At 40.1% G+C, this 14,539-nt stretch overlaps 1 protein-coding gene across 2 annotated transcripts in view; it reads left to right on the forward strand.

Moving 5' to 3' along the window:
• BRWD1 (bromodomain and WD repeat domain containing 1) overlaps positions 1 to 14,539 on the forward strand; it is a 132,848-nt gene that overhangs the window by 18,658 nt on the left and 99,651 nt on the right. The window contains exons 1-2 of one of the 2 annotated variants that reach the window (XM_077995738.1): positions 4,231 to 4,285; positions 13,979 to 14,079. In XM_077995738.1, the coding sequence (XP_077851864.1) occupies positions 13,988 to 14,079 (92 nt within the window). In that variant the 5' untranslated portion in view covers positions 4,231 to 4,285; positions 13,979 to 13,987. Of the gene's footprint in view, positions 1 to 4,230; positions 4,286 to 13,978; positions 14,080 to 14,539 lie in introns of those variants that run through there. The other variant, XM_015132876.3, reaches the window with a different exon arrangement.

Genomic DNA, 14,539 nt, shown 5'->3' on the forward strand with positions numbered 1-14,539 from the left:
CTAAAGAAACTTAAAATATGAATTTTACCTACCTATGCAGTTAAAAAAAATTATCTTGCAGTTTCTCTGTTGAAGGACCTGGGTTATCTATAGTTTCCCCACAGTTTGGATGTTGCCAATTGTATCCTATTGGAGTAGTTTAATATGTTCCTCTGTATTTCTATTAAGTTGGTTATTGGATCTAGAGCAGTGGTTCTCTTTAATGTGCATGAGAATCACCTGGAGGGCTTGATTAAAACATTGTTAGGCACTACCCCCAAAGTTTCTGATTCAAAATGTCTGGGATGGGGGTATGGGAATTTCATCACTGATAGAAAATTTATCACATTGAGGTGTAAGTTCTTCCATCAGAAGGCACAAAATGTCTAGTGTTTTTCTGTATTCCTCACTGATGATCGTTGCCTTACATCCATTAGTTGTTAGGGACAGAAAATGTTGCTCTTACTAGTGCAGGGTTCTTGGCTCTCAGTGTAACAGAAATTAATAGGAGGCTGGGCAGACTTCCCAGACAAGATTTATTAAGACTTATGCCGAGACTTATTAAGACTTGTGCCTAGCAGTGGCACATGCCTGTAATCCCAGCACTTTAGGGAGGCTGAGGTGGGAGGATCACTTGAGCTCACAGGTTTGAGACCTGGCCTGGGCAACATAGCGAGACACTACCCCCAACCCCAGAAATAGTTTGGCAAGGTGGCACACGCCTGTAGTCTCAGTACCCTGAGGTTGAGGGAGGATTGCTTGAGCCAGGAGGTTGACGCTGCAGTGAGCCATGATCGCACCAGTACATTTCAATCTGGGTGACAAAGTGAGACTGTCTCAAAAAAAAAAGAAACTTATGCCTGAAACATTGGGAATAAGTGAGACAGTGAAGGAAGAAGGGTCCTCTGGCTGGCTCCCCAGGGGAATGCCTTGCCGTGTCTTAAGGAGGGTGATGTGCAAAACTCATGAAGTAGGTGAACGTTATTACATGTGTGGGGTGGAGCGCAGGGTGTGCAGATGTACTAAAGAATCATGCTAACACATATGTCGCATGATGAGAGGGGGAGATAAGCCCCTCTAGGTGAAGGTTTTAGTATTACAATGAGGCTCAGGGTTAGCATTGGTCCTTCTCCTGGCCTTGTGCACATATGGGCAATAGAGTTAACTCTTCCCGAGTAGGATTCGTGGCGGAATGCTGCTTGTTTTAGTTTTTTTAGACAGCTTACAAGGTCTGGTCAGTGAGTATGGGCCAGTGGGGATGGTGCTAAAATGTCTGGTGGTCAGTGGTCACGTATGGAGAAACATGTTAGTGGGGGTGGGCCAAGTCCTGTCCCTACTACACTGTTTCAGTGCTTTTCTGTCATTTTTTGAAACTTATGTTTGGTTAGGCTGAAGTAAATTGTTAGATGATTTGTAAGGCTTTTATTTTGTTTTGATTTATAAGACTTTTAAAGGCACATTGGTGTCTCTCATTAGAATTTGGTTAAAACTGGCCGGGCGTGGTGGCTCAAGCCTGTAATCCCAGCACTTTGGGAGGCCGAGACAGGCGGATCACGAGGTCAGGAGATCGAGACCATCCTGGCTAACACGGTGAAACCCCGTCTCTACTAAAAAATACAAAAAAAAACTAGCCGGGCGAGGTGGCGGCGCCTATAGTCCCAGCTACTCGGGAGGCTGAGGCAGGAGAATGGCGGGAACCCGGGAGGCGGAGCTTGCAGTGAGCCGAGATCCGGCCACTGCACTCCAGCCTGGGCGACAGAGCGAGACTCCGTCTCAAAAAAAAAGATTTTGGTTAAAACTGGTGGTGGTTCAATTTTTTTATGCACATTCACCTAGGCTATATATTAGTGGTCACTTAAATGGATTTGGTGTGAACTTTTGTGATAAAAAGCGACTTTTGTTCTCTTCTAGTTAATATTCTCAAAGAAAAGAGAGTGAGTAGCTATTATGGGATGAAGATAGTTATAATTGAGATAGTGGTTTTTGTTTTTCGTGTTTTTTTTGGCCCAGGCGGAGTGCCGTGGTGTGATCATGGCTCATTGTAACCTCAGCCTGGGGTCAAGGTCTGCCCATCTCAACCTCTCAAGTAGCTAGGACCACAGGTGTGTGCTACCAACCCCAGCTGTTTACAGTTTTTATAGGGATGGAATCTAGCCATGGTGTCCAGGCTGTTCTTGAATTCCTAGGATCAAGCAGTCCTTTTTCCTCCACCTCCCAAAATGCTGGAATTACAAGCCTGAGCCACTGCGCCTTGCTGAGATAGTGTTTTATTTTGGAAGTTGAAGCAAGACTTTTGGTTTGTCTACATGTAGTTAAGAAGTAGATTGTTTTCTGGAACATTTTATAGTTTGAAAATCAAATTCTTGCTAGGTTTCACAGTTAACATTTTATAGTTTGATATGAATGTATTGACAATATAGCAGCAAATAAGAACATTTATACTTTGAGAGGGTGCCTGTCTTAAAATCATCTTGGAATTCTTTGAAAGTGGAGTTCTAATCTTCCCTGAAATGATTCTTCTTGTAGTGGGGGCTCACGTGCGTTTATTGCTTACTGAGTATATCTGAACAATCTACTTGGTTAGTAGTACTTTTTTTTTTGAGACGGAGTCTCACTCTGTTGCCCAGGCTGGAGTGCAGTGGCACTATCTCAGCTCACTGCAACCTCTGCCTCATGGGTTCAAGCGTTTCTTTTGCCTCAGCCTCCTGAGTAGCTGGGACTACAGGCACGTGCCACCATGCCTGGCTAATTTTTTGTGTTTTTAGTAGAGACGAGGTTTTACCGTGTTAGCCAGGATGGTCTCAATCTCCTGACCTTGTGATCCACCCGCCTTGACCTCCCAAAGTGCTGGGATTACAGGCGTGAGCTACAACGCCCAACCTCAGTGGGTGATTTTAATAGCATCTGAACACAACTGATGAAACTGAAGAGAGAATTAGTGAAGTGGAGTTGAGGTCAGAAGAAAATAAATAGAACCAAATACAATGAGTAATCATTGCAGCCTTAGGGAAAATTAGAGGAGTAGTAAGAAGACTGATTGCTAGCTTCTTAATATAATGGAAGTTGATAGACAAGTAATATTTTTAAATTGCTAATAGAAAATGCCAGTCAATAATTCTGAGCCTATTAAAATATATCATTGAGGAATGAAAGTGTATTAAGTGCATGTTTAGACACTGAGAATTTCTTAGCAATCGAACAACATTAAAGGGAATTCTAAATAATATTCTTTTTTTCTTTTTTGAGACGGAGTCTCGCTCTGTCACCCAGGCTGGAGTGCAGTGGCGTGATCTCGGCTCACTGCAAGCTCTGCCTCCCAGGTTCACGCCATTCTCCTGCCTTAGCCTCCCAAGTAGCTGGGACTACAGGCGCCCACCACCACGCCCGGCTAAGTTTTTGTATTTTTTAGTAGAGACAGGGTTTCATTGTGTCAGCCAGGATGGTCTATATCTCCTGATCTTGTGATCCACCTGCCTTGGCCTCCCAGAGTGCTGGGATTACAGGCATGAGCCACCGCGCCAGCCCTAAATAATATTCTTTAGGCAGGGATGTGATCCCAAGTGGAAACTTGGAGATACAAGAAGGAATGAAGACTTAAGAAAAAAAAAAAAGTGAATGTGTGGGTAAATGGAAATAAACATTGGCTGTATAAGATAAGTAAATTCTGGGCTTCAAAATATGTATGGAATTAAAGAATGAATAGTGTGTATATCAGGAGGAGGTAACTTCAATATTCTAAGATCTTTGCATTGTTCAAGAAGTGGAAAATAAAAAAATACAAATTTATATTAGACTTTAAGATGAAGATGCATTTTGAAATCTCTAGAATAACAGCCAAAAGTATAGCAAGAGATTGTATAACTACTAGACTTAATAGAGGTGGGGAGATATGTACTAATAAAGTAAAACAAGAAAGGAGAAAAAAAACAGTCCTAAGATGATACTGGGTGGGATAGTAAATGTCAATATAAACATAATTATATTACTTGAAATACATTAAATGGGCTAAAGCAAGTCTCAACTGAAATCTAAGTATATTCTCTGACAACAATGTAATTAAACAAGAAATTACTAACAGCCAGAATTAATAACAGATAATCCTCACTTTTTGTAAACTTTATGTATAGTTGACCCTCGAACAATATGGGTTTGAATTACATGGGTCGACATACATAGATTTTCTTCCACCTCTGTCACCCCTGAGATAGCAAGACCAACTCCTCTTATTCCTCCTCCTCCTCCTCAGCCTATTCCACATGAAGACAATGAGGATGAAGACCTTTAAGATGATCACTTCTACTTAATAGTAAATATATTTTCTCTTCCTTATGATTTTCTTGATAACTTTTTTTTTCTAGCTTACTTTATTATTAGAATACCTTACATAAAACATATACAAAAATATGTGTTAATTGACTGTTCATGCAATTGGTAAGGCTTTATTAGTAGTTAAGTTTTTTGGGAGTCAAAAGTTACATGTGGATTTTCAACTGCCTGGGAGGGGGTTGATACCCTAACCCCTGCGTTGTTCAAGGGTCAACTATACTTTTAAATAATCCATACGTCAAAAAAAAAATCACAGTAGACATTTAAGAATATTTCGAACTGATTAATAATGAAAACCTTACAAATGAAAACTTGAGGGAGGTACTCTTTGGGAGTCAGCTTTGAAGGCAGTGCCCAGTGATTCTTGCCTCCTGGCACTCAGGCCACTGTAGTCTCCTTGCTGAATAGGGTTGACCGGTGAACTTAAAAGATAATGAGAAAATGGCATAGTGTGACTTTCAGTGTTTCTGAAGTTACACTACACCATAATAAGATAGCTTTTGTCTTGTTCTCTTTAATCACTGCTCTTGGGGGAAGCCAGTTGTTAGGTAGATTGCACACTCAAACTGCCCTATGGAAAAGTCTTCATGGTAGTAACTGATGTCTTCTGCTGTAGTCATGTGAGTAAGTCATTTTGGAAGCATATCCCCATATTCCCAGTTAAGACTTTATGTGACTGTGGCTCAGGTCGACATCTTGACTGCATCTTGCAGCCTCGAGACACTGAGCCACACCTACCTAGCTAAGTTGCTGTTGAATTCTCGGCCCATAGAGACTATGGGATAATGAATATTTATTGTTGTCCAGTGTAGCTAAAAATTTTGGGGTAAGTTGTTTCATAACAGTATATCATTCTCCGCTGAAGTTGTGCTGAAGGGGAAATTTACACCCAATTGATGTATTAAAAAGAAGCTGAAATTCAGTGATCAACTGTATTTCTCAAGAAGTTAGAACAATAAACAAGAAGAAAGAAATTTTGAAGATAAGTGCAGAAATTAAGGACAGAAAAAATGTGCATAACAGTAGCAAGGATCAGCAAAGCCAGAAGTTCTTTGAAAGGCTAAAAATACTGGTAAAAGACAGGTTGTTCAGGGAACAAAAAAGAAACTTGACAAATAACCATTATCAGATTTGAAAAAGGGGTATCACTACATATCCTTCAGATAATAAAAAGAGGATATTTTAAACAGCCTTATAAAGGAAAATTGAAGGTAAATACAGAGAAAACACCAAGACATAAAAAGAAAATCTGAATTGACTTGTAGCTATGAAATGCATTGTATCTGTAGTTAAACATTTTCTCTACCTACTTATTATTTAGGTAAAAAATGTTTGACCCTAGGCCGGGCGTGGTGGCTCAAGCCTGTAATCCCAGCACTTTGGGAGGCCGAGACGGGCGGATCACGAGGTCAGGAGATCGAGACCATCCTGGCTCGATCGGTGAAACCCCGTCTCTACTAAAAAATACAAAAAACTAGCCGGGCGCGGTGGCGGGCGCCTGTAGTCCCAGCTACTCGGGAGGCTGAGGCAGGAGAATGGCGTGGACCCGGGAGGCGGAGCTTGCAGTGAGCTGAGATCCGGCCACTGCACTCCAGCCTGGGCGGCAGAGCGAGACTCCGTCTCAAAAACAAAAAAAACAAAAAAAACAAAAATGTTTGACCCTAATCTCTCGAGGAAGCAATCAGACAAATCCAAATTGAGAAACTGTGAAACAAATCTCTTATTCCTCAAATGTTTGGTTTCAAGAAAGACAGAAAGATGGAGAGCTTTTTTACAAGGAACCTCAGGAAAAGGGACAAATGTTAATATATGAGCCTTGATTTGGGTTCTGGATTTAGGAGAGAAAAAAGCTGTAAAGAATGTTTGAGAAATTTGGGAAATTTGAATATGGATTATATAATGTTCTGTCAGTATTAAGTTTTTAAAGTATTGATAACTATGTTATAGTTATGTAGGAGAATGTCATTGTTAGGCGATACACACTAAGGATTTTAGGGCTGAAGTAATGTCTGTAAGGTAGATTTGGATGGTTCATGTCAGTATGATACCTACTTCAAGAAGCAAGTGTTGCAAACTGTTAGCCGTTGGTGAATCTTGATGACCAGTGTATGGGTGCTCATTGTACTATTACGACTTTTATTGAGATTAAAAATATTACAAAATTAAATATTTGCAGAAAATGAACACCATGCTATTACTACAACTGTTCATTTTTTTTAGTATTGCTAGGCAAGAAAGAACAAAAATGGGCCGGGCGCAGTGGCTCACGCCTGTAATCCCAGCACTTTGGGAGGCTGAGGTGGGCGGATCACGAGGTCAGGAGTTTGAGACTAGCCTGACCAACACAGTGAAACCCCATCTGTACTAAACATACAAAAAATTAGCTGGGCGTGGTGGCGGACACTTGTAATCCCAGCTACTTGGGAGACTGAGGCAGGAGAAGTGCTTGAAGCTGGGAGGCGGAGGTTGCAGTGAGCCGAGATCGTGCCACTGCACTCCCCACCAGGCGACAGTGCGAGACTTCATCTCAAAAAAACAAAAACAAAAACAAAAATACACAAATACTGGAAATAAAAAATTTTTATTTTCCAGTAGTTTGATTGCCTACTTAAAATCCAAGAGAATTGAAAAATGCCTTGACAGGTTGCAGTATATCTTGTGAAATAATAGCTATTGAACTTAGGTAGTGATGATGGCTGCACAGCATTGTGCATGCACTAAATGCCACTGAATTGTTGACTTTAAAATGGTTCATATGGTGTGTTTTATGTTATGTGAATTTTACCCCCCCAGGATGCATGAGTGAGCATACAGGAAAAGATTTTCATTTTAACAGTTAACAGGACAGCTAACTACCTTTGATTAATACATTTTATTTATTTATTTATTTATTTATTTATTTATTTATTTATTTGATAGGAGTCTCGCTCTGTCACCCGGGCTGGAGTGCAGTGGCTGGATCTCAGCTTGCTGCAAGCTACGCCTCCCGGGTTCACGCCATTCTCCTGCCTCAGCCTCCGGAGTAGCTGGGACTACAGGCGCCCGCCACCTCGCCCGGCTAGCTTTTTGTATTTTTTAGTAGAGACGGGGTTTCACCATGTTAGCCAGGATGGTCTCGATCTCCTGACCTCATGATCCGCCCGTCTCGGCCTCCCAAAGTGCTGGGATTACAGACTTGAGCCACCGCGCCCGGCCTTATTTTTTTTTTTATTAAAGACAGAGTCTTACTCTGTCACTCAGGCTGGAGTGCAGTGGTGCGATCTTGGCTTACTGCAACCTCTTGTCGACTGGGCCCAAGTGATGCTCCCCCCTCACCCTCCTGAGTAGCTGGGAGTAGCTGGGACTACAGGTGCGTGCCACCACTCCTGGCTAAGTTTTTTTGTGTGTGTTTTTTGGGTGGAGATGGGGTTTTGCCATGTTGCCCAAACTGGTCGAACTCCTGGGCTCAAGCAGTCCTCCCGCCTTGGCCTCCCAAAGTACTAGGATTATAGGTGTGAGCCACCACACCCAGCCTACATTCTTTTTAAATTTTTTGTTTTTAGTTGACCTATAATAATTATAGAAAGACAATACAGTGTGATGTTTCAGTGCATAGATGCATTGTATAAGGATCAAATGAGGGTAATTATATCCATCATTTTAAGTATTTATCATTTATTTGTTGTGGTAATATTCAAAGTCTTCTAGCTATCTTGAAATGTCTATCACATTGTTATTTGCTGTACTCACCTTGCTGTGTAATAGAACACCAGAACTTATCCTTCCTGTCTGATTGTAACTTAATACCCATTGAAACAACTTCTTATGGTACCCCCTTCCTCCATACTCCCCAGCCATAGGTAACACTGTTCTGTTCTCTGCTTCTGTGAAATCAACTTCTAAAATTCAATAGTGAGATTACACAGTGTTTGCCTTTCTGTGCCTTGGTATTTCACTTAACATAATGGCCTTTAGGTTCATCCGTATTACCACAAATGACAGAGGAGTATTCTGTTTATAATGTTCCATTGTTTGTGTGTGTATACACAGACACACTGCATTTTCTTTGTCTATTCATCTGTAGATGGGTGTTTAGGTTGATTCATATCTTGACTATTGTGAATGGCACTGCAGTAAACATGGGAGTGCAGGTATCTCTTCAATATACTGATTTCATTTCCCTTCGGATATATACCCAAAAGCATAGGCAACAAAAGCAAAAACAGACAAATGGAATTATATCAAACTACAAAGCTTCTGTACAGCAAAGGAAACAATCAATATAGATCAAAGAGTCAACCTGAAGAATGGGAGAAAGTACTTGTAAAATCTGTGCATCTGACAAAGGGTTAATATCCAGAACATAGAAGGAACTCAACTCAATAGAAAAAAAATTCAATTAAAAAATGGGCAAAAGACCTGAATAGACATCTCTAAAAAGAAAACATACAAATGGCCAACAGATATATGAAAATATGTTTAACATCACTAATTATCAGGAAAATGCAAATCAAAACCCCAGTGAGATCCTACCTCACCCCGGAATGACTGTTCTCAAAAAGACAAAGGATAACAAATGTTGGGAAGGATGTGGAGAAAGGGGAACTCTTATGCACTTTTGGTGAGAATGTAAATTAGTACAGCTATTATGGGAAGCAGTATGGAGGTTCTCCCACCTTCCCCAGAGGCAGGTTCTCTCTCTTGCCCAGGCTGGAGTGCAGTAGTGTAATCATAGCTCGCTTGGCCTCAAACTTGTGGGCTCAAGTCATCCTCCTGCCTCAGCCTTCTGAGTAGCTGAGACTATAGGTGTGTGCCACCTCACCTAGTTAGTTCTTAATTTTTTGTAGAGACAGTGTCTTGCTGTGTTTCACAAGCTGGTCTTGAACTTCTGGCCTCAAGCAGTCCTCCTGTATTGGCCTCCCACAGCACTGGGGTTTATAGGCGTGAGCCACCATGCCCGGCTGGAGGTTCTTCACAAAAAAATGATTGGCTGTATATCCAAAGAAAATAAATAATACGTTGTTTCACAGCAAAAGAGAGGATCAGCCAGGCGCGGTGGCTCATGCCTGTAATCCCAGCACTTTGGGAGGCTGAGGCGAGCGGATCATGAGGTCAGGAGATCGAGACCATCCTGGCTAACACGGTGACACCCCGTATCTACTAAAAAATACAAAAAATTAGCTGGGCGTGGTGGTGGGCACCTGTAGTCCTAGCTACTGGGGAGGCTGAGGCAGGAGAATGGCGTGAACCCAGGAGGTGGAGCTTGCAGTGAGTGGATATCACGCCACTGCACTGCAGCCTGGGTGAGAGAGCGAGACTCCGTCTCAAAAAAAAAAAAAAAAAGGATCAGCATATATTGAAGAGTCCTTATTGTATCGCCTAACAAGTTGTAAAAGTAGACGTTCTTAAGCTCATGAACATGAGGTACATTCTAGGTAGTCACTCCAAATGTGTAGATTTCAAGCATACTTTGGACTTTGGAAGTAGACACATGAGGTCTACTAAAAATCCTAAAATCCTAATGCCAAAGAGGACTTGGAGAAATCATAGTTCATACTGTTTCCTTTATGCAGGATTTAGCTAATCCATCTTAGAAAAAAAGAGACTATTTTTAATATCCAGAAATACATATTATAGTCATTGGCAACTGGCCTTGAGGGGGGGCATAATAAAACATGGTTGTATGTCAGTAATACTGCAATTGATGAAATGCTGCTATTTAGAAACAGTAAAAGGAAGGCTCCTGAGGTTAAAAATACCTGTTGGACACTAAAGAAAAACAAAACAAAACAAAACAAATCACAACTCTTAAAACTTCAAGCTTAGAGGCTTCATTAGTGAATTCTGTTAAAACTTGTTAGAACTGCTGAGAGCTTAGTATGATGGTTAGATATATATATAGGACCCATGTCTTAAAACCGGAACTTTATTGTACACTATTAATAAACAAGTAATAAATACAATGGAAGAAGAATTAATTCATAATAGCAACAAAACCCCTCAAACACATAGGAATAAATTTAACAGGAAATGTGAAATATGTTTATGAAGAAAGATCTTAAAAATACTGGAGTCATGGGTTGGGGAAGGAAATAGTCTAAATAAGTGAAAATGCCTCTACCATGTTCGTGAATCAGAAGATTCAGTATTGTAAAGATGTCAGCTCTTTCCTGATTATGCTACAAAATCAGCATATTTACATTTGAAATTCCAGTGATTTTGTTTTTAGGGAACTAAGCCAGCCAATCAAGCTCATTTAGAAGAGAAAAATAAGCACGGACAGCAAAAGAAGAGCAAAGAATTGTTTAGCCATGCTGGAGATATAAAAATGTTTTAGAGGTGTTATAAAGAAAATAGTACAGTATCAGTCCATGAATAGACAAAGATATAAGTGGCACAGAAATAGCCACAAATTGCTTGTATGTCTGGGAATTTGATTTAGAACAGGTGACTTAAAAATATTTTTCCATGGACAGTTAGGTTTAGAATTCTTTTTTTTTTTTGAGATGGAGTTTCGCTCTTGTTGCCCAGGCTGGAGTACAGTGGTGCAATCTCAGCTCACTGCAATCTCCGCCTTCTGGGTTCAAGCAATTCTCCTGCTTCAGCCTCCCGAGTAACTGGGATTACAGGTGCCCACCACCACACCTGGCTAATTTTTTTGTATTTTTAGTAGAGGCAGGGTTTCATCATTTTGGCCAGGCTGGTCTTGAACTCCTGACCTCAGGTGATCCACCTGCCTTGGCCTTCCAAAGTGCTGGGATTACAGGCGTGAGCAACGAGCCACCATGCCTGGCCTCTAGAATTCTTAAAGTACTCTGTGCAAGGTTGTGAGTTTTACTGTGATGGTTTACTTAAAAAAATATTTTTTTGTTCAATTAGCAATTCAGTGTGGAAGGTGTTTTAATTTTTTTAAAGTGAAAGCAAGTTTATTAAGAAAGCAAAGGAGTAAAAGAACCTTCTATTTTAATTAACAAAAATATCCAACTACTAATATAACTTCAATTATACTACTTTTTCTGCTTACTTTTAATGAGCCTGCAAAGGTCAATGTTAGGCCACATTCTGGAACGTATCTTAGATATGAACAATCACTTTGAACATTTAAAAAAAAAATCATTTCTTCTTACTTTGCTTTCTGTTAATGGCACTATTAGTCTTTGTTTTCTAAGCTCTTTGTCTTGAGTGTTTTGTGAGTCAGCAAGTTTGTTTGCCTTTTGAGACAGAGTCTCACTCTGTTGTCCAGGTTGAAGTGCAGTGGTGTGATCTCGACTCTTTGCAACCTCAGCCTCCTGGGTAGCTGGGACTACAAGCATGTGTCACCATGCCTGGCTAATTTTTTATTTTATTTTATATATATGTATACATACGTATGTGTATACATGTATATATACACGTACATACATATACGTAGACATATATATGTTTATACACATGTGTATATCTGTCTACATATGTGTATACATGTACGTACACATACGTGTATATACAGGTGACTTAAAAATACTCTTCCTGGCCGGGTCCAGTGGCTCACGCCTGTAATCCCAGTGCTTTGGGAGGCAGAGGCGGGCAGATCACGAGGTCAGGTGATCGAGACCATCCTGGCTAACATGGTGAAACCCTGTCTCTACTAAAAATACAAAAAATTTAGCTGAGCGTGGTGGTGGGCACCTGTAGTCCCAGCTACTCGGGAGGCTGAGGCAGGAGAGTGGCGTGAACCTGGGAGGTGGAGCTTGCAGGCTTTCAGTGAGCCGAGACTGTGCCACTGCGCTGCAGCCTGGGCGACAGAGCGAGACTCTGTCTCAGGGAAAAAAAAAAAAAAAACTCTTCCATGGACAGTTAGGTTTAGAATTCTTTTTTTTTTGATACGTATATGTACATAATACATATACATACGTGTATATACATGTATAGTATACATGCATATGTAGACTATATATGTATATGTATGTATATACGTGTATGCCCATATGTCTGCATATATACACATGTATACATATGTATATGTGTGTGTGTATATATATGCATACACGTATACATATATACACACACATTTTTTGGTAGGTGGAGGGGTCTTGCTATGTTGTCCAGGCTGGAGTGCAGTGGCGCCATCTCAACTCGCTGCAACATTCACCGCCTGGGTTCAAGTGATTCTCCTGCCTCAACTTCCCGAATAGCTGGGATTACAGGCGCTGCCACCACGCCCACCTACTTTTTGTGTTACGGGCATCGACCACCACACCTAGCTAATTTTTGTATTTTTAGTAGAGATGGTGTTTCACCATGCTGGCCAGGCTGGCCTCAAACTCCTGACCTCAAACTCCTGACCTGAAGTGATCTGCCTGCCTTGGCTTCCCATAGTACTGGGATCACAGCCGTAAGTCACCATGCCTGGACAATTTTGTATTTTTTTGTAGAGACAGGGATTCGCCACGTCACCCAGGCTGGTCTTAAACTCTTGGACTCAAGCAATTCTCACTCCTCCGCCCCCTCAAAGTGTTGGGATTACGGGCGTGAGCCACGGCACCCGGGCGACTCAGCAAGTTTTGATGCTCCCCTCTTTTTGCCTTTCCTGTCCATTCTAGGGGGAGAAGGGTGGAGCTGTATTCCAGTTAAGCGTCTTGCTTCTTAGATTAACTGGGTTCCCTCTTGGCTTTTTATTACATCTTACCTCTTCTTTTTCAGTCAATATTATATATTGCTGTAAGACAAATCTTTTGGCTGCTTTTGGTGTTTTTACTTGAAAAGTACGGTTACCCTTTAAACTGCTTTGATTACATCCAGACTCTCTACCCATTTATCCCATTGCCCCATGACTTTGAGAAATGAATACTTTCTTCATATAGATCTTTGTTTCTATCATATACCATATTCCTCCTCACTTTTGAACTTGTGCTGATACTATTCCTTTGCTTAGTGTGTGTTTGTTTTCCTAGCATTTTCCTACTATTTAATCCTTCGTAGACGTCTCTGGCTAGTTGATCTTCCTTTCTCTAGCTTGCTTGTTTAGCACTTTTGGTATTTTATTAAGTACAGATGTTAGCCTTATTCTGAAGTGGCACTGCAGTATAGTTCTTGTGTTTTCATATATTATGGTTTTGTTTTTAATATATTTAAATCATTGATCCATTTGGAATGTATCCTCATGTACAGTCTGAAGAATGGATTTAGTTTTTTTCCAGATTGCTGCACAATTGTAACACCATTTATGCAGTGATCCATTGTTTGCTCAACAGATTTGAGATAATACCTTAATTCTACTTAAGTTTTACATTAGGGTCCATTTTTCCCCCCATTTTTCCTTCCAATTTTTCAGTCAGCTTTCCTGGTTGAATAGGGTCTAGTTTTGGACTTTATTTTTTCCATTGGTCATTCTGTCAGTGTACACCGTTATGTCTAATTGTTTTAATTATTGAGGCTCTGTGATATGCTTTAATATCTGATAGGACTAGATCTTCACCTTATTAAAGTTTTTCTGGCTAATCTTGTTTATTCTGAAAATAGGCTTATTGAGATCATATTACATATAAATGAATGTGGAGAGGTTATGATTTTTTTCACTACAGTAGTATTACCTATATTTTGGATTTGTGTTTTATTTCCTTAAAGTGTCAATTGAAGTTAACTTTGCAAGAGTATTAAACTGTAACTTAAGTAGAAGTTCTGGAAACTGAATTGTATATGTTTTACTTTTTAGTTTAGCCCAATGGCCAAAGGCTCTCAAAGATACATGGTTTCCACTGGTGCTGATGGGACAGTTTGCTTTTGGCAATGGGATTTAGAATCCTTGAAATTTAGGTAAGTGGCTTTAATTATGTAACAAGTTTTCTTCTTTAATGTAGTTACAGTTTAGTCTAATGAAATGAAGTTTGATTATTAAGAGATTATGTATTATGGTTGCTTTTTTTACCTTTGAACTTCATTTTTATTATATATAGCATATGTGCCATATTGACTCTTTCCTGTTTATAATTATTTAGATAGCTGGATTTGTAAAAGAAGCATAGCTTTTCTATCTTAGCACATTTTTGTAAAGACAAAGTAAGGCATTTAAAAAAATAGGTGTATAATTGGAAATTCAGGCAGGAACATTTGAAGAGTCATAAGACCTGTGTTGTGTACCTCTGCTGTCTAATACAGTAGTCACTAGCCACATATGATCATTGAACACTTTAAATGTGGTTAGTGCAATTGAGGAACTGAATTGATAATTTAAATTTAAAACTTATAATTGATTAATGTGCTAGAAAACTTTTTT

Source organism: Macaca mulatta, chromosome 3 (genome assembly GCF_049350105.2).
Source record: "Macaca mulatta isolate MMU2019108-1 chromosome 3, T2T-MMU8v2.0, whole genome shotgun sequence".
Lineage (NCBI taxonomy): Eukaryota > Metazoa > Chordata > Mammalia > Primates > Cercopithecidae > Macaca > Macaca mulatta.